The sequence below is a fragment of the Dendropsophus ebraccatus genome, chromosome 2 (assembly GCF_027789765.1).
Source record: "Dendropsophus ebraccatus isolate aDenEbr1 chromosome 2, aDenEbr1.pat, whole genome shotgun sequence".
Classification (NCBI taxonomy): domain Eukaryota; kingdom Metazoa; phylum Chordata; class Amphibia; order Anura; family Hylidae; genus Dendropsophus; species Dendropsophus ebraccatus.
Genome location: NC_091455.1, coordinates 97475480 through 97495699, shown reverse-complemented (window position 1 = coordinate 97495699; position 20220 = coordinate 97475480). Strand labels below are relative to the sequence as shown.

Below are 20220 nucleotides of genomic sequence, written 5' to 3'. Positions count from 1 at the left end.
CCCAAACAGCACAAGTCTGGATGAGGTATTGCGCTCACCATAGCTGCTGCAGACAGAATGGGAAAAGACAGGAGGGATTAAAACCATGTGCACTCAGGTGTCTCCTGCTAATTGCAGTCATGTGGGTCTCACCAGGAGGAGTGCAAAACACGGAGAAAAGAGAGAAACAAAATGCGGTTCAGGGAAGAAAAATAGTGCTGCACCTCACACCTATGGCTGATACTAGTGCCCCTAGGCTACATAAAAAACACATCAGAATTTTGTGTATGAATTGATCAAGCCACACTGCCCCATGTACCTCGTGCCGGTATCTGATACACATGGGTCCCTACACTAAGTCCACACTGTGCCAGTCAGTGGCCACCAACCCCGCAGGCACGCACAGTCAGGGAACGGGGGCCATGGGACGGCCCTGCGACCCCCATGCCACAGGACCAGACCCAAAAACACCACACCAGAACCCGGCCAGAACCACACCAGAACCCGGTATCAGAAGACCTGCACGTGGTACATGAGGCAATATGGTTTGGCCAAATTATATACTAACTTCCGATGTTGGTTTTAAATGTAGCTGAATAAGCTTTCGTGTCAGCCATGGGTGCGATGTGCAGCCATTTCTGTCTTTTTGGCTTGTGCATATTTTATGTATTCTGTCCCTTTTTTCATTGTGGCTAGCACTCGTGCTGTGTAAGACCCATGTGATCCAAATTAGCAGGAAGCACCTGTGTACATAAGGGGAGGATCTCCAAGTATTCTCCCATTCTACCTGCAGAGGAATGGAGAGAGGTAAGAGCTTGTTCACACTTGTGTTGCTTGGCGTCCACTTTTTCCGCCGGTGGCGCCTGCGGTGTTTGGGGTGCCCTTTTGGGTCTGGTCCTGTGACAATGGGGTTGCAGGGCCATTCCGTGGCCCCTCTTCTCTGCTTGCGCACGTTTTGCGGGGATTGTGGTCGCTGACCGGCACAGTGATGATGTTTGGTTAGGGACTCATGTGTATCAGAAGACCTGCACGTGGTACATGAGGCAATATGGTTTGGCCAAATTATATACTAACTTCCGATGTTGGTTTTAAATGTAGCTGAATAAGCTTTCGTGTCAGCCATGGGTGCGATGTGCAGCCATTTCTGTCTTTTTGGCTTGTGCATATTTTATGTATTCTGTCCCTTTTTTCATTGTGGCTAGCACTCGTGCTGTGTAAGACCCATGTGATCCAAATTAGCAGGAAGCACCTGTGTACATAAGGGGAGGATCTTCTAGTATTCTCCCATTCTACCTGCAGAGCAATGGAGAGAGGTAAGAGCTTGTTCACACTTGTGTTGCTTGGCGTCCACTTTTTCCGCCGGTGGCGCCTGCGGGGTTTGGGGTGCCCTTTTGGGTCTGGTCCTGTGACAATGGGGTTGCAGGGCCATTCCGTGGCCCCTCTTCTCTGCTTGCGCACGTTTTGCGGGGATTGTGGTCGCTGACCGGCACAGTGATGATGTTTGGTTAGGGACTCATGTGTATCAGAAGACCTGCACGTGGTACATGAGGCAATATGGTTTGGCCAAATTATATACTAACTTCTGATGTTGGTTTTAAATGTAGCTGAATAAGCTTTCGTGTCAGCCATGGGTGCGATGTGCAGCCATTTCTGTCTTTTTGGCTTGTGCATATTTTACATAGGGTAAATTGGTGAAAGACTGTTTACACGTAGCGATCTGCGAATTTTCAGCGAACGATCATTTTGATCTTTCAACATGTTCTTAAATCAACGATTTCTCGTTCGTCGTTTGCTGTGTTTACACGGTACAATTATCGCTCAAATGCGATCGTAGGAACAGGTAGAGAGCAGCACAGAATTTGTAGTACTGCACTACACTGTGGAGAGGCATTACAAGACGGCCAATCTGTGCCAGCACATCAATAATACAGGTGTACTACCAGTGAAATGCCCACTTTTATTGGTGAAATCATCCAGCCATTCACATGTTACAGATTCAGCCTGTAGCAATGTATGTCCAGTCTGGGTCTTAAGTTACAATGGTCCTGAAAAGACCATCATAAGTTGATACTATTGTAATATGAGGCCATTGTAACTTGAGGGACTACTGTATAGATTACAGTAAAGGTGGAAAACAAAGTTATTCTACTTGGTCATATTTTTTTTACATGACAAAAACCTGGGGTGTGTAGACGTTTCCTTACATCAAACCTATGGCATTCAATTGGTTATCTGAAATTTTCAAAAGGACGGTTGATACCATCAAAGAACCTCTGCTAGAAGACAGATATAAGAAACCTTTAAGGGTGCTTTTATGTGTACCAAAATCCGCTGCAATTCTCAGTACTGTAATTTTTTATGGGTTTACATACTTGCAGCAGATTGTTCATTCCGCTGTATGAAAAGACCTGTCCCCCTTAACCCACCGCTGTCCAGTTAAGGCTCTGTTCACACGAAGCAAAACTGGCAGAATTCCATGGCGGAGGGTTTCTCCAAGGCTCCCTGTCATAATGACAGTCTATGGGAGGCTCGTGCACCTCCTCTCTCCACGCTGAAGAATGGACATGTCCATTCTTTAGCGTGGAGAGACGGGGAGCGTGAGCCTTCCATAGAATGTCATTATGACAGGGAGGCTGGCGGGATTGCGCCAATTTTGCTCAGTGTGAACGGAGCCTTACACTTTATAAGTCTGCCCCCCAGCCTGCTCTAGGTCCCAGACGTCCCACTCAGCTTATTAGTGGCTGCGGCGGGACATCGCACCATTTGGCTGAGCGGGACATCAGGGAGCGAGAGAAGCAGGCCGGAACGCGGATGGGTAATGTATTAAAGGGGTAGTGCGGCGCTAAGAAATTATTCACAAAATAACACACATTACAAAGTTATACAACTTTGTAATGTATGTTATGTATGTGAATGGCCCCCTTCCCGTGTCCCCCGCGGCTGAGCACAGATATGACGCGGCAGAGGGGGGGCGGCATGAGGGACTGCAGGAGCGGGTCGGCCTGCCTCTCGAAGATGATGTCTTTGACAAGATTACAGACGGGGTCGGTCAACACGGATCAGGTATGTATACTGCACTACGCTTCCGGGTACACGGGCGGGGGGCGGGGAACTAGGGAAGGGGGCCATTCACATACATAACACACATTACAAAGTTTTATAACTTTGTAATGTGTGTTATTTTGGGAATAATTTTTTAGCGCCGCACTACCCCTTTAACTGGGCTGCGGTGGATTAAGGGGTTTTACATACACAGACACAGTAAACGACTCACATTACATAGGTACTAAATTGCAAATAAAACACAATGGGGGAGATTTATCAAAGGGTGTAAAATTTAGACTGGTGCAAACTGGACACAGCAACCAGTCACAGCTCCTCATTCCTTTCTCCAGAGCTGGAAGCTGAGCTGTGATTGGTTGCTGTGGGCAGTTAGCACCCGTCTAAATTTTACACCCTTTGATAAATTTCCCCCAATGTGTGAACATGGCCTTATTTCAGTAGTTAGAATCCAGACACTGATAATCCTACGCTGTGATTCAAAACAGAAGTGCAATAAAAACAGTGGACTTAGAAAATATATAAATAAAAAAACAACCCTAAAGCTAGTAATGTAAGACAATTACTTGCTTGTCTGTAGAGTACTTTGTTTTAGAGATGATCGAACAGTGCTGATGTTCAGGTTCGTCCAAACTTAAACCATCGGCATTTGACTACCGCTGCCTTCCCGTCCCATGGTGAAGGAGACAGCCCGAGTACCGCCTGGAAACCAGGGATAGAGCCTAGGTAATAGGCGGTATCCCTGTTTTCCAGGCGGTACTCAGGCTGTACCATGGAACGGGAAGGCAGCGGGAGTCAAATGCAGATGGTTCGAGTTCGAACGAACCTGAACATCAGCGCTGTTAGATCATCTCTACTTAGTATCAAAAAGCATCTAACCTGCTTATATTTCCCTAAATCACAAAGTAGCAGAAGTTAGTCCTCACCTTACAGAGATACTACTGAATTGTTTCCAGCTATTAAATTGTAGCTGACAACTGCAAACTATGACAAATGTCACAAGTATGTATCACTGGCATGAAATGGTGACAAATTTAAATAGTACAAGTGACACAAATAACGAAGGCTAGGCAGGTCTTGTGGGCACTCATTTACTGTGTACGGGGACTACTGGATATAGTCTAGTACAGTATTCTGCTACCTACAACAGTTCTATAGGCAAATGGGACCCCCCTTATCATACATTTGTGCACTGTCCTTTTAAATCTGTGGACAAGAGTGTAATAATAACAATAGTTATTATTATTATTATTATTATTATTATTATTATTATTATTATTATTATAACAAATCTATGATCAAGGGGGTCCCATTTGCCTATAGAACTGTTGTAGGTAGCCAAGTACTGTACTAGACTATATCCAGTAAACAGCAAAAAACAGCTAAAGAACTTGCTTTAAAGTGTAATTTCTCTACAGTAAAATATCAGCAGTAACTAACATTCTAAAATTGTCTAATTATAATGATTAGTTCCTTTGATACACTGTGGCCAGCAGTGCAGCTCCAATAATGGTCATCCTTCACCTTTCTGTAAATGCTGTGTCTTTATGTTCAGAAGTTTTCATAACTAGGTGGACTTCCTATCTAGGTGTTTTCTTTGTAATGACCTTTGCCTATAACAAGCATACCATAAAATGTGCATGAATAATAATAAAGACCGTCTAGGATATTTCAGCTTCTCGGCAGGTTTCCTGGCTGTTTTGTGAAGCTCTGAGTTATGTGACGACACGTGCTGTGAGCCCCGTTTACCTTCTCATTCTCCTGCTCTCGCTGCTGGAGCCTATGGATGGTGTGATTGGCAGTTTCCACTGAAAGAAACAGATATGAATGGATTAATCAGCTGTCCTCACAGGGAAAGCGTGTCCACATCAGTGTGCGGTAGACTGCAGACCCGCTGTAGTAAAAGACTTTAGCAGTATGTTCAGGAAGTGCCCATGGGTGAGAACTACAAATCCCTGGTTCAGTGCACTACACCCCGTAGCTTTAGAGAAACCAAAGCAGGAAAGGATATTAAGGCCCCATCCCTTTATACTGCTGACAAGCAATGGGAATTTGGAACTCATTGTGCATATGGAAGAAAAGGCTTGTCAAGTCACAGATTGTTAACAGATGGAGCAAAGACTCAAATACTTCCTTTATTTACATGTTCTAGAAGACTCCAACAAGAATCCAAGGATTTCACTTGGTTGTCACCTATACCAAACTCTGTACACAGACACACAGGCTTTGTCATAAGCAAATTATCTCCAGATAAATCAATCAATACATACCAAAAGGTTTATTCCACTTAACAAAAAAAGAGAATATTTGTGTATTTGTGTGAACTAGCAAAGCTTCCTGTGACATAAGAGCATAATGCATTGTCTTGGGAGAAAGGGAGGAGTTGGAGACCATACATATTTTGTACTTTTGTACTATTTTCAATTTCATGTCAGGGGTGAAGCATGAAAAAGCATGCTAAAGCCAAAAGTATAGGTGATAACACTATATTACTATGTTATGAATCTTGGGGTGACAGTGGCCACTCTTTACTGGCAGGCTAAGCAGAAGGCATACAATGGCTGGAGACCCTTTAGAGCAGAGTCCAGACTGCTGTGCAATACGCAATGTACCAATGCTTACTGCACGGCCCAAGGAGGTAAGGGATGACACTATAGCATCACTACTTAACAATGTGTGGGCTGAGTGCTCTGCCCCTGACCCGTGGAGCGTAAAACCTGCAGCTTTACTGTAAATTTTGATACCTACTGAAGTCAATGGGTAGCAAAATCCACTGGGTACCACACGGTTGAATCATAGGGGTGCAGACTGAACCACTGTGCCACTAATGACAGCTGTCAAAACAGTTTAGATGCTGCCATCATCTAAACAGTTAAATAACCGGCATAAGATTTTTTTTCCTGATGTCAGCTGCATAGAGGGTATGCCAGACTCTGGAGTAACTGTACACCATGGGATGGGAAGGAGTTGGGAGATCTGATACATTTTGATACCTGAGGGGCACTATCTTAAGCCACGCTATTGGCTACTGGTACTATACCGTCTTTGCCCCTTAGCAAAAACAACAGAATTCCACCTGCCTCAGTCTCCCACAGTGTATCTATGGGAGGGCTTGCACGCCTCTGCTTCAGTCTCTCTCCTCTCAGAGGCACGCAAGCCCTCCCATAGACACACTGTAGGAGACCGAGACAGGTGGAATGCTGCTGCTTTTGCTCCATGTGAACTGGCCCTTATGGTATAGAAAACTCCAAAGTTGCCATTAATCCAAACACTACCATATTTCATATTCAATGGTTGGTGACATGATTGAGCACATCCAATATCATCCAAAGCCAGAAAGAATATGTCAATCTCAAATCTGTGACATCTAGTTTACATAAGTAGCTTTCCCAACAAAAGCAACATTATCAGTTCAAGAAATTGGCTGTGAGACAAGAACCAGAGACACCTGACTCACAAGTGTGTGTGTGTGTGTGTGTGTGTGTGTGTGTGTGTGTGTATGTGAGATTTCTATGAAACACTATTCTTTCCCCTGGAAAACCAAATACCATATGAATTATGTCAAATGCACACAATAAAAACTTCAAGGGATGAGGCAACACCCTACAGAACACCACACATTCCTTCACACAGACTTTTTCGCTCAGACTTTTTGTAAACACATTAAAATCAATTAGAAAAAGCAATTCCTTCCCCCCAAGACCTGTGTCATCTAATAGCGGGATACCTGCTGCAGAAGATCGATGTCTAGAAGGACTTATAAATAACATGATCACCCACCAAGTTCAATAGATGTCAAGAAATACAACATTTGCTGCAGAGGAGAGTGGCAAGCAGGTGGAGTACCTCCATATAATAAGATTAGTCCTTACCGGTAAGCCGGTTTCTTCGAACTTTCACGACGGCACCATAGGAGGATGGGTTGTACCCTAGGGACAGGAAAAAGCACGAGGTTAAAAGCCCCTCCCCTTCTTCCCAACACCAGTGCCTTTATAACAGTCATTTTAGCACCACGTGAGTATCATATTTTCATACAATACTAGGGAGGGATATTGGTGCCGTCGTGAAGGTTCGAAGAAACCGGCTTACCGGTAAGGACTAATCCTATTTTCTCTCCTCACCTTCACGACGGCACCATAGGAGTAATACCAACCATTAGTCTTAGGGAGGGACCACAGCCTGAAGAACTTTCCTGCCGAAGGTCAGGTCTTCACTTGACTGTAGTAGTAGTCTATAATGTCTGATGAACGTATGGGGAGTCGACCAAGTCGCTGCCCTGCAGATTTGTTCCAGAGAGGCAGAGGCCCTCTCTGCCCATGAGGTGGAGACTGATCTTGTAGGAGTGTGCCCTGATATTGATTGGAGAAGGAAGGTTCTGAGCTCTGTAAGCCTCTGTTATAGCATTTCTTATCCATCTGGCAATGGTACTCTTTGATACCTTTTTGCTTTTATTTTTGCCCTGGAATTGTACAAATAAACTTTGATCTATTCTCCACCTGTAGTTTTGATGTATTGGAGTACTGCTCTTCTTACATCCAGAGTATGGAATTTTTCCTCCAGATTGTTTTTAGGATCTGGGCAAAAAGAAGGCAGGATGATGTCCTGGGACTTTTGGAACTCTGTAACCACTTTAGGTAGGAACGAGTGGTCTGTTTTTAGGATTATACGATCTTCAGAGATCATGCAGTAGGGCTTACGGATAGTTAGGGCCTGGATCTCACTCACCCGTCTTGCAGAGCAAATGGCCACTAAGAAGACAGTCTTGTAAGAGAGGAGTCTATTGTTAAGTTCAGAAATGGGCTCAAATTTTTCGCTTGTTAGGCCCTCTAAAACTACATTTAAATCCCATGCTGGATGAATAATCTGAGGTTTGGGATTAATTCTGGAGGCTGCTTTGATGAATCTTTTTATCCATCGGTGGTCGGCTAGATTTTTGTCATATATGGCAGATAGAGTCGAAACCTGTACCTTTAAGGTCGCAGGTTTGAGACCCTTGGATAGTCCGGCCTTTAAGAAATCTAGTATCTGAGATAGGTTAGGTTCAGCAGGAAAGGGAGGCGGAGTTTTGCACCATGAAGAAAAAACTTTCCAGACTTTCAAATAGATGGAATTTGTTACCTGTTTCCTGCTTTTCATCAATGTTATTACACTTTCAGAAAGGCCCTGGCTTCTTAACATTGACCTCTCAGGATCCATGCTGAGAGATGTAGCTTCAGTGGATCCGGGTGGAATATCGGGCCCTGAAACAGAAGGTCTGTTTGGTGTGGAAGGAGGACCGGGTTTTCTAAGGCTAAGGTCTTTAGAAGTCCGAACCAGCTTCTTTTTGGCCAGTACGGGACTATGAGGATGACTTTTGACCTCTGGTCTCTGACCTTCTGCAGCACTCTGGGTATTAGAGGTATCAGAGGGAATGCGTACGCTAACTTTACATTCCAGGTTTGAGTTAGCGCATCTATTGCCGTCGGATGATCGGCTGGGTTCAGGGAGTAAAAGTTCTTTACCTTCCTGTTCTTTCTTGTGGCAAACAAATCGATTTCAGGGAATCCCCAACGATCCACTAGTTGATGGAATACTTGCTCTTTTAAACACCATTCTCCCGGATGAATGTGATTGCGGCTGAGAAAATCCGCTTCCGTGTTTTCTGTCCCTTTCAGGTGAGTTGCTGACAGACAGGAGATGTGATTCCGCCCAAGAGAGAATCTGTTGAGAGACCGACCACAGACGGTTGTGTTTTGCGCTCCCCTGGTGTCTTAGGTGGGCTACTGTCGTAATGTTGTCTGACAGTATGTGAACGTGTACCCCGTTTAGGATGTTTTGAGCTGCCAGAAGGGAATACTGAACCGCTCTCAGCTCCCTGAGGTTTGAGGAGACTCTTCTGTCGTCTGGTTCCCATATTCCCTGAAAGAAATGAGTCCCTGTTTGAGCCCCCCATCCTGTCTGGCTTGCGTCTGTTTTCAGGATTACCTTGGGATGAGGATTCCAATGTACTCCTTTCTCGAGGTTTGCTCGGCTGAGCCACCAGCGTAGTGATTGTTTCACCTGAGGAGTGAGGGCTATCTTTTTGTCTAGCCCTGACGGTCTTTTGTTCCAGACTTTTAGTATCTGGGCCTGTAAGACTCGGGAATGAGCCTGGCTCCATGGAACTGCTGGTATGCACGAGGTCATTGACCACAGCACTGACATGGCTTCTCATATGGAAGACAGAGGACTGTTCCTGATTTTCCTGATCTTTGAGAGGAGCTTTAGGATTTTTTCTTCCGGGAGAAAGGACATCTGAAGACTGGAGTCTAAGAGTATTCCTAATAATACTTTCCTGGGGGATGGTACCAGGTCCAATTTGTTTTCGTTGATGATCCAACCCAGTGACGATAGTAGACAAGTTGTTTGCAGATCCTGATGGAGTTTCGCCTGAGAATCTGCGATTATCAGTAAGTCGTCCAGGTAAGCCACTACATTTACTCTCTGTAGATGGAGAAAGGACACAGCCTCTGACATCACATTGGTAAATATTCGTGGGGCAGACGAAATCCCGAACAGGAGAGCTCTGAACTGAAAGTGGCAAATCCTTTTGTTTATTTGTATCGCAAATCTCAGGAATTTCTGAGACTGGGGATGTATTGGGACATGATAATACGCGTCTTAAAGGTCTATAGTGGCCATCCATGCGTTTGACGCTATTAGAGGAGTGGTGGATTTTATAGACTTCATCTTGAACCTTGCATATTTCACGAATTGATTTAGAGGTTTTAAGTTTATAATTAGGCGAAAGGTGCCGTTTTTTTTTTTTTTACAAGAAATAGATTTGAGTAATGACCAGATTTCCTTTCTTTTAGAGGAACTGGAGAGATGACTTCCATGTGGTGTAGCTTCCGTACATTCTCTACCAGCTCTGTTTGTAGGGAATTTTAAGACTGTCTGGATATGGTGAATCTTCGTGGGGGGGATGGGGGGGAAAAGTAAATTCTATTTGATATCCTTTTTGATGATATCCATTACCCAGATGTTCTCGGTAATAGAGTCCCACGCTTCTGAAAAACCCTGTAGTCTTCCCCCTACAGGACAAACATCACTGTTTGTCCTGGGAGGCTTTGGGTTGGAAAAAAATATTCCTCCCCTTGCCTCCTTTTGAATAGCTCCAGCGGCCTGTCTTCCCTTTACCACGATAATTCTCCTGGAATTTAGGTCTTTTGTATTGTTGTTTTTTTGTTGTGTTTTTCTCTTCGGGTAGAGCTTTTTTCTTGTCTGCTGTCTTTTCAATAATTTTATCGAGAGGAGCACCAAAGACATATTCCCCTTCAAATGGTATACTGCATAGGTTGGATTTTGCGGTGTTGTCCCCTGTCCAATTTTTTAGCCAAAGTGCTCGGCGAGCTGCATTAGTTAAGGCGCCATCCTTGGCAGCAAATCTAATAGATTCTGCCGTGGCGTCAGCTAAGAAGGCAGTGGCATCTTTTAACAGGGGTAAAGAGTCAATTATTTTCTGCCTAGGGCATTTGTTGTTTAAGTGGCCCTCCAATTGCTCTATCCACACATGGAGAGCTCTAGCAACACAGGTGGCAGCAATGTTATTTTTTAACGAGTACAAAACTGTCTCCCATGAACGTCTAAGGAGGCTCTCAGCCTTCTTATCCATAGGCTCTTTTAGTTGGGAAAAATCCTCAAAGGGTAAGATGGATTTTTTTGTAGTTTCTGCTACCTGTGCATCAATTTTCAGGATCTCCCCCCATTTGCTTATGTCCGCCTCACCAAAGGGGAGACGCCTTTTAATTTCACCCGGAACCTGAAGTCTTTTCTCTGGTTCCATCCATTCGTCGGTTATAAGAGATTGTAAGGTCTCATGAACCGGGAAGACTAGTTTTTTCTTTGCTTTTAAGCCCCTAAACATTTTATCTTTGGGTGCTACTTCTTCCTGCACCTCTTCCATTCCCAAAGCGTCTCTGACTGCTGTGAGGAGGGCGGAAGTATGGTCTGAAGAAAAGAAATATTTCTTTATTTCCTTCTTTTGTTCAGATCCTTCATCAATTTCTATATTTTCGGAAATCTGTCCTGATTCACAGGAAGATGCCGAAGAATGTCTTTTACGCTTCCTGGAAGTGGATGCGATTGACCCTTCCGAAGCGGATACAGAGACTGGATAACTAGCAATCGACTCTGCTATGGGAATTTCTTCCACTATGGGCTGCTGGACTGGAGGGGTAGGTGTAGGGCTCTGAGGCATAGCAGGAGGTGGTGGAGGAGTTATGAGGGGTGGAGGAAGAGGAGGAGGGAGATTCGCCAATGATGTGGCAATCTCGTCTTTCATTATCTTCCTAATGTCCTCAAGGAAGGAAGCTCTGTCTTTTTTAATAACATCACCGATACATGAGGGACAAATATTTTTCCTGCAGTTAGATGGTAGTTTGTTGTTGCAAGACACACATCTTCTAACAGGAATTCTTGGTTTCTCCTTTTTGGGAGTAGAAGTAGATTCTTAATAAATTTTAGTCCAGTGATGTTACTATAATCAGAGGAAACCCCAGCCCTGGTGACAGTAGAATGATAAATAATTTACAGACACCGAAATATGTAGGAATAGATCATACAGTGGAACACCTGATTCCAGAGAGAACCCAAACATAAAATGCAGAGCTTGCATTGGAAGCGTGCAGGATTGCAGAGTTTTGCACACGGAAGCAGCTGGGGACAGTCAGTACTCACTGTTACCGCAGTAGCAGCCTTGTCAGACGTGGAGGGATCCATTGCTGAGCAGAGACGATCCGATCCACTGTTACTGGCGTTTTAAATGTAGCACGCGGACTCTCCGGCGCACCACTTCAGGTACGCACGGTGTGTGCCGTCACCTCCGGCGTGAGGACGCTGACCGGAAGTGCGTCACTCCCGGCATGAAGACGCCGACCGGAAGTGGGTCACTCCGCACGGACATCAGGCCCGAGGCCTGCACCTGGCGTCCCAACATGTCGGAAGACGTCCACTTACCCTTCCGGTAGTGGAGTATCATCCGGTATCCCTGGAGACAGCACGAGGTTCCACGGAACGACGGAGCCGCTCCAGCTGAAGCTTGCTACCGGACCATTTTTGGGGAGGAAGGAACAAAAAAGCCCCGATCGACCCCGCAGCAAGTCAAAAAAGGTAGTAGTAGTAGTAATGGTAGAGGGGATCTCTCCTCGCGTTCACGCGGATCCCCTCCCTCTCGTGCCTGCCCTAGTGGGACAGGAAAAAGCACTGGTGTTGGGAGGAAGGGGAGGGGCTTTTAACCTCTCGTGCTTTTTCCTGTCCCTAGGGTACAACCTATCCTCCTATGGTGCCGTTGTGAAGGTGAGGAGAGAAACATCAGCTGACTACTGGGAATTCCAGCAATAGAGAAGCTGTATGAGGAAAGCTGGCTGTCCTGATACAACCAGACTCTAGAGATCCAATGTTTAGGCACTTGCATTGGTAAATGATGACATTTTTAAAAGAGTAAGCAAAATATTAATTTATATTTAAAGTCAATATACCATCAGGCCTGGGCTGAAGCACTGGAGGCAGGCCAACCCTCCCCCAGTGGGAAGAACCCCCTGCCCCTTTATGAAGCGGCTCCATTAGAATCAATGGAGCCGTATCATAGAGGGGCGGGGGTCCTCCCACTGAGAGTGGGTTGGGCCGCCTCCAGTGCTTTAGCGTGATGGTACATTCACTTTAATTAAAATAATAAATGTATAAACCCAAGGTGCAGCACTATTTTTCAAGCACAGGAATAATGTACTAGTATCGGCATGTTTAAAGGAGGATGTACCACCAGGTACACCCTCTTTAAGCTGAACCTACGGATCGAACGGCGCAGTCACGGGGAAGCTTTTTTGGACCGCGGCCGTTCTATGCACCGGAACCGACCGGTGCTCAAGCACTGGAGGTAGGCCGGGCCTCCCCTGTATGATGCGGCTCCGTTAGAATGAATGGAGCCGCGTCATACAGGTGAGGGAATTCCCTCCCATTGGGGGCGGCCCGGCCTCCAGTGCTTGAGCATCGGCCGGTTCCCGTGTATAGAACGGCGCCGTGCACGGGAACCGAGCACCGGCTTCCCTGTGACAGCGCTGTTCGATCCGTGGGTTCAGCTTAAAGAGGATTTACCTGGTGGTACATCCTCTTTAATCCAAAGCAAGAGCCGGTTGCATCCCACGTCTTTGCCATTCTAGAATCCACAGGTGCATAAACAAACCCTTTAAGTATAAAAAAATATATATATATTTTTATGGTTAAGTATCAACACTCTGAAAAATCTGAAATTTTCCCAGCTACTTCCCAAGTGTGAAAACTTTGCCAGGTGCCAGATTTAAAACCACAACAGGACAGAATTTTACATAGCTCAGGGATATTTTGCCAGCTCGTGTGACTTTCTTCTTTTCTGGCAAAAGCTAAAGGAGCTAAACACTTTTTTAAAATACTTTTCGGCATATGCAGTATATTTTGGTTGATCCCTGGAATGCAAGACTATGCAGAAACAATACTTATAACACTTAGAATGTTAGAATGAGACTGTCTGGTGAGCAGGACAGACATTGCATCACGCCACTAAGGTTACAAGCCACAGGTTCTTCTTGTATAGGTGGTCTTAGAGCAGAGAACACACACATAAAATATTAGGCACTATGCTGAAATACTATTACTGTAGTCTGGAAGGGTTATCTTATAAAGATGTATACTATCCTAATGAGCATTTTTATTGCAGCACATGTGAATGCAGATATAGTACATGTGAAAGCACATGCTCTTTTCTGAGCTAAACACTTAGTGCATGCAGGGCCGGCCTTAGGGGTGTGTGAGCAGTGCGGCTGCACAGGGCGCTGTGCACTCCCAGCAGGGGGCGCCACCTGCTTCCCCCTGAGGCCATATATCGCCGGCACAGCAGCCTTGCTGAGTGTCAGCAAGGAGAAGCCTTCTCTCCCCCAGACATGTGACTGCAGCCTGGCCCCCGCCCCCACAGCGTCTCCCGGCTCACAGATGCCTCAGCCCCCGCCCCCTCTTCCTCTGGACGGAGACATCAGCAATGTGATCCTCCGCTCTACTTCCTCCACCTCCTCCTCATGGGCAGAAACATCCTCCACTGATCCTTCTGTGTGAGTATATGTATGTGTCTGTGTGTATGTCTGTGTGTTAGTGCTCTGTGTGGTGTGTGTGGACTACAACAACAACTCCCAGCATGCTCCAGTGTGGTGTGTGTGGAATACAACAACAACTCACAGCATGCTCCAGTGTGGTGTGTGTGGAATACAACAACTACTCCCAGCATGCTCCTGTGTGGAATACAACAACTCCCAGCATGCTCCTGTGTGGTGTGTGTGGAATACAACTCCCAGCTTGCTCCTGTGTGGTGTGTGTGGAATACAACAACAACTCCCAGCATGCTCCTGTGTGGTGTGTGTGGAATACAACAAGAACTCCCAGCATGCTCCTGTGTGGAATACAACAAGAACTCCCAGCATGCTCCTGTGTGGTGTGTGTAGAATACAACTCCCAGCATGCTCCTGTGTGGTGTGTGTGGAATACAACTCCCAGCATGCTCCTGTGTGGTGTGTGTGGAATACAACAACAACTCCCAGCATGCTCCTGTGTGGTGTGTGTGTGGAATACAACAACAACTCCCAGCATAATCCTGTGTGGTGTGTGTGGAATACAACAACTCCCAGCATGCTCCTGTGTGGTGTGTGTGGAATACAACAACAACTCCCAGCATGCTCCTGTGTGGTGTGTGTGTGTGGAATACAACAACAACTCCCAGCATGCTCCTGTGTGGTGTGTGTGGAATACAACTCCCAGCATGCTCCTGTGTGGTGTGTGTGGAATACAACTCCCAGCATGCTCCTGTGTGGTGTGTGGAATACAACTCCCAGCATGCTCCTGTGTGGTGTGTGTGGAATACAACTCCCAGCATGCTCCTGTGTGGTGTGTGTGGAATACAACAACTCCCAGCATGCTCCAGTGTGGTGTGTGTGGAATACAACAACAACTCCCAGCATGCTCCCTGTGTGGTGTGTGTGGAATACAACAACAGCTCCCAGCATGCTCCTGTGTGGTGTGTGTGGAATACAACTCCCAGCTTGCTCCTGTGTGGTGTGTGTGGAATACAACAACTACTCCCAGCATGCTCCTGTGTGGTGTGTGTGGAATACAACTCCCAGCTTGCTCCTGTGTGGTGTGTGTGGAATACAACAACTACTCCCAGCATGCTCCTGTGTGGTGTGTGTGGAATACAACAACAACTCCCAGCATGCTCCTGTGTGGTGTGTGTGGAATACAACTCCCAGCTTGCTCCTGTGTGGTGTGTGTGGAATACAACTCCCAGCATGCTCCTGTGTGGTGTGTGTGGAATACAACAACAACTCCCAGCATGCTCCTGTGTGGTGTGTGTGGAATACAACAAGAACTCCCAGCATGCTCCTGTGTGGAATACAACAAGAACTCCCAGCATGCTCCTGTGTGGTGTGTGTAGAATACAACTCCCAGCATGCTCCTGTGTGGTGTGTGTGGAATACAACAACTCCCAGCATGCTCCTGTGTGGTGTGTGTGGAATACAACAACTCCTAGCATGCTCCTGTGTGGTGTGTGTGGAATACAACAACAACTCCCAGCATGCTCCTGTGTGGTGTGTGTGGAATACAACAACTCCCAGCATGCTCCAGTGTGGCTGTGTGTCTCTGTGTAAGCAGTATAAGTGTGTCCGTATGTGTATACGTGACCATATCTGTTTGTGTAAGCAGTATATACAGTGTGTGTCTCCAAGAGATGGGGATTGAGCTTGGGATGGGCTACAATCAGCCGGGGGGGGGGGGGGGGGGGGGGGGGGGGGGGGGGGGGGGGGGGGGGGCAAAAGAATATTCTGCACAGGGCGCCATCTACCCTAAGGCCGGCCCTGAGTGCATGCATCCTCAGTCTGTCTGCTTTCTCCACAGTTTGTGAAAATTCCAGTATTCCTACTATTTTAACTGTGCTGCCTCATGAATATAATGCCCCCAACATTAGACAGAAATAGACATGCTGCAGACCTTTAAAACCTGCAACTCTGGTCAATACTGGTGAGGAAAACATCAGTAATGTATGGATGAAATTAGCAAAATCTCATCCACATGAATGGCACTGTAATCCATTGCAGACCAAACCTACGTAACTTTTTGGTTGTTCTGTTCCTTGCAGACTTACTCTAAATGTATAAAAAAAAGGTAGGGGTCAAGGTTCCATCCAGGTGACAGTCACTCGAGTTCTTGTTCTTCCACAACAAACCTGTCAAACCTTCCCTCCCAAAGCAGTTTCCACAAAGTCAAAAGTTTAACATGTAGGGCTCATGAATGTATTTACAAAAATATTTACCTTTAATTTAGATATGCTGCTCATTCCCTCCCATAGTTGACAGCTCATTGTATAGGTTTTTAACCACCACTCTGCTCTAAAAGCATTGATCTGGCTCATTATATATATTACAGTGTATAAATACATTACATATATATACATCTACACTAGATCTTTATACATATCAGTTCTACCACTGTTTTTAGAGCAGCGTGGTGGTCGGAAACCTAGAAAACAAGCAGTCAACAAGAAAGAACTTCATTAGCCCTACAAGATTAGCTAATTTCATTTGAGTTGTAAATACCCCTTTAACATTATCTTTCAAATTAATAAAATGCAATTCACTGTTTCAGTGTCAAGTGGTGACATGCTTTAAACCATTTTAGCGGATGCTTGACATTGCACATGCAGATCTTAAAGTGTCACTGTCTTTTTTTTTTTTTTTTTGCAGAAATCAATAGTACAATAGAAATCAGAAACTTTGTAATTGGATTTATTAGGCAAATATGCCATTATGTGCATTCAGGTCCCCATGTCCCCCCCCCCTCTCTCTCATCCACTGCTAATTATAAGGAAATCTTAAAAGGGGTAGTGTGGCGCTAAACAATTATTCACTAAATAACACACATTACAAAAGTTATACAACTTTGTAATGTATGTTATGTTAGGGGGTGGGGGGGTCTAGCGTAGGTGGGGGGGAACAGAAGGAAGAGGACCATTCACTAGCATAACATACATTACAAAGTTGTAAAACTTTGCAATGTGTGTTATTGCTTACCGCCGCACTACCTCTAACTCTTTTACATCAGTTGAGCCCTGTGTAACCTATGGAGAGGGGAGGGGGGAGGAGGCAGCAGTATTTGGAGGTCAGTGCTGACTTCAGAGGAGATGTAGCTGTAAACTCTTTATTATCCTGTTTTGGTGCCTCATCAACCTCCACCCCTCCCTTCTCCATACGAGAAACATGAAGACCCCGCTCTGAACCACCGCTGTCCCGGGTGCGACATGTAGGCCGGGATTGTGGCTATTAGCGGGCATGGTCCGATCGCCGTGCCCGCTAATCAGCATTTTAAATGCAGCTGTCAGAAGTTGGTAATGGCGCTGATTCCAGCTCGGCACTCGATTGCTTTCGGCTGCAGCAGCCGAAAGCAATCCAGTGCCTATCTTATTGATCTATGCTGTATAACTATACAGCATAGATCTCAATGAGAGATCAGTGTGCATATACTAGAAGTCCCCCAGGGGGGCTTCTAGTATAAGTGTAAAATAAATAAAGTGTTGTTATTAATAAATAACCCCCTCCCCTAATAAAAGTGTGAATCATCCCCCTTTTCCCATGTTATAAATAAAAATAAATAAACAAACAAACAAACAAACATGTTTGGTATCGACGCCAAATTGGGCATTTTTGGTCACATCAAATCTAGAAAAATTGTAATAAAAAGCGATCAAAAAGTCACATATGCGCAATCAAAATATCGATAGAAAGAACACATCATGGCGCAAAAAAAGACACCTCACACAGCCCCATAGACCAAAGGATAAAAGCGTTATAAGTAGGGAATGGAGCGATTTTAAGGAACATATATTTGTTATCAATGGTTTGAATTGTTTACAAGTCATCAGATAAAATAAAAGTTATACATGTTACATATCTTGTAATCGTAAAGACTTGAGGAACATGTATAGCAAGTTAGTTTTACCCCAGGGCGAACGGCGTAAAAACAAATACCCCCCAAATAAAAGAAATGAGTTTTTGACAATTTCACCACACTTTGAATTTTTTTTTTGGTTTTGTAGTGTACTTTATGAAAAAAATACAGCCAGTCATTGCAAAGTACAATTAGTGGTGCAAAAAATAAGGGCTCATGTGGGTTTCTAGGTGAAAAAATGCAAGTGCTATGGCCTTTTAAGCACAAGGAGGAATAAAAACCCAAAAAAGCAAAAATGCAAATTGGCTCTGTCCTTGTGGGGTTAAGCTTGTGCGCAGATGCTCGACCAAGGAAACCCATTTCATTAAGCTCCAGCTGTACAGTTCTTGTGCAGATGGATAAGATGAAAAAACTATAGTCAATTGTATGTGCCACGTGCCTCAACCCTGTAAGTCTGTGTGGTCTACTGGCTTATGACCAAGCTAGAAGCTGCCACTATAACTTACAGCTGACCAAGGCAGACCTAGCAGAAAAGTAGAACTATGGTAAGGGTGGCATCCTATAGCGGTGCTCTTTAGTATGACCCAGACTAGGAATAAAGTTTATGGAGATGGTATGGCCATGTGCCTGACTGTATGCACCGGCTTGCAATGGGTGTGGCTGAATATAATTTACTTTAACGCACTGGAAATTACATACTTTCTGTGGTGGTTCAGCTGCTAGAATCTCCTGTATAATCTCCACAGGGGGCAAACAGATACTTCTATTGCAGTTCCCGATTATGATAATACAGCTCCCGTCACACAGTTCTAATGGAGGAGATGACCGTTCAGCCTTCCTAAGGTCTGTAAATTTATTCGAGTATAGAGTTGAGGATATTACTGTATCTTCCCAGCAGGCAGCAATGGGACTGGATCTAGATGCCCATGTGACGCTGTGCTGATGTACAGTATCTTGGGATTGCTGGCAAAGGGGTAGAGAAAGCAGAATGAGTAAATGTATGCCATGCATGTATTATATGACTGGATTTTACCACTGAACAATAACAGGAAGTCATCAAATTAAAGCTAATTGCCCTGAAATTTAATTTGAGATTTCAGAATAGTTTGTTTTGTCAGAATCTCACATGTGACACGCGAGTATAACCCATAATCTCCGATGGTTGCAGTTACTTTTAAATTGATCCTCAAAAAAGATACATCAGCAAAAATGAGTAATCTGTAACATGGAAAACAATGAGTTACTAGGTGCAACCTAAGTGGCAACTTGCTGCCAACACAATTATGTTGTATGTAGTTTTCTTGGCTTGTTTGGCCTTGTTAAGGCAGAGTGGCTCACATTTCAGAGTGGAAACTCGACACTTCAGGCGCCGGGTGCCAATGTACAACAAAACTGACAACTGTACTCAATTAATGGAAAAACATGGAATACTTACTTTATCCTTCTCCATGGAAACCATGCCAATGTTGTCAGCTCAATTATATGCCTAGTCAACTCAAAATGTTTTGCTCAAAAGCAACTTAAGGCTAGAGATGAGCAAACTTGCATTAAAGTGTCACTGTCGTGAATTTTTTTTTTGCAGAAATCAGTAGTCCAGGCGATTTTAAGAAACTTTGTAATTGGGTTTATTATCCGAAAAATGCATTTTTATCATGAAAAAGCAGTTTGAAGCTCTCCCCCCTGTCTTCATTGTTCTCCTATGGAGAGAGCTAAAGAAAAGACCAAAACAGGACAACAAAGAGTTAATCTACAAATCCCTCACCTGATATCTCTTGGGACCATCACCAGTGACCTGTCTGAGCTCAGATTACAGCTGTCACCCAGCTCCATGCCTGTAATCCTCTGTTATCTGCTTTCTGCTGCCGGCTAACTCCCTCCTTCCTCCTCCCCCCTCCCCTCTCCCTAGAACAGACAGGGTACGTCTCCTGCAACAAGTCACAGTTTTCAGATTTTTCAGAGTGGATGAAAAAGAGGAAGGAGGGGGGGACCTGGGAAAAGGCTTTTTACATGCAGATAATGGCAGATTTGGCTAATAAACCCAATTACAAAGTTTCTTAAAATCGCCTGGACTATTGATTTCTGCAAAAAAAAAAAATACGACAGTGACTCTTTAAGTTCATATTTGTCCTAACCCAAACTCTCTGCGTTCGATTCCGGTGGCTGTAGAATATGGATGCAGACCTAGGGAGTCCTGGAAAACATGGA

General features: G+C 44.9%; 1 protein-coding gene across 1 annotated transcript in view; it reads right to left on the bottom strand.

The window, feature by feature from the left end:
- BLOC1S5 (biogenesis of lysosomal organelles complex 1 subunit 5) overlaps positions 1–20220 on the bottom strand; it is a 53942-nt gene that overhangs the window by 8044 nt on the left and 25678 nt on the right. Inside the window, exon 4 of the mRNA XM_069958043.1 lies at positions 4789–4847. Coding sequence (XP_069814144.1) covers positions 4789–4847 — 59 coding nt within the window. The remainder of the gene's footprint in view (positions 1–4788; positions 4848–20220) is intronic.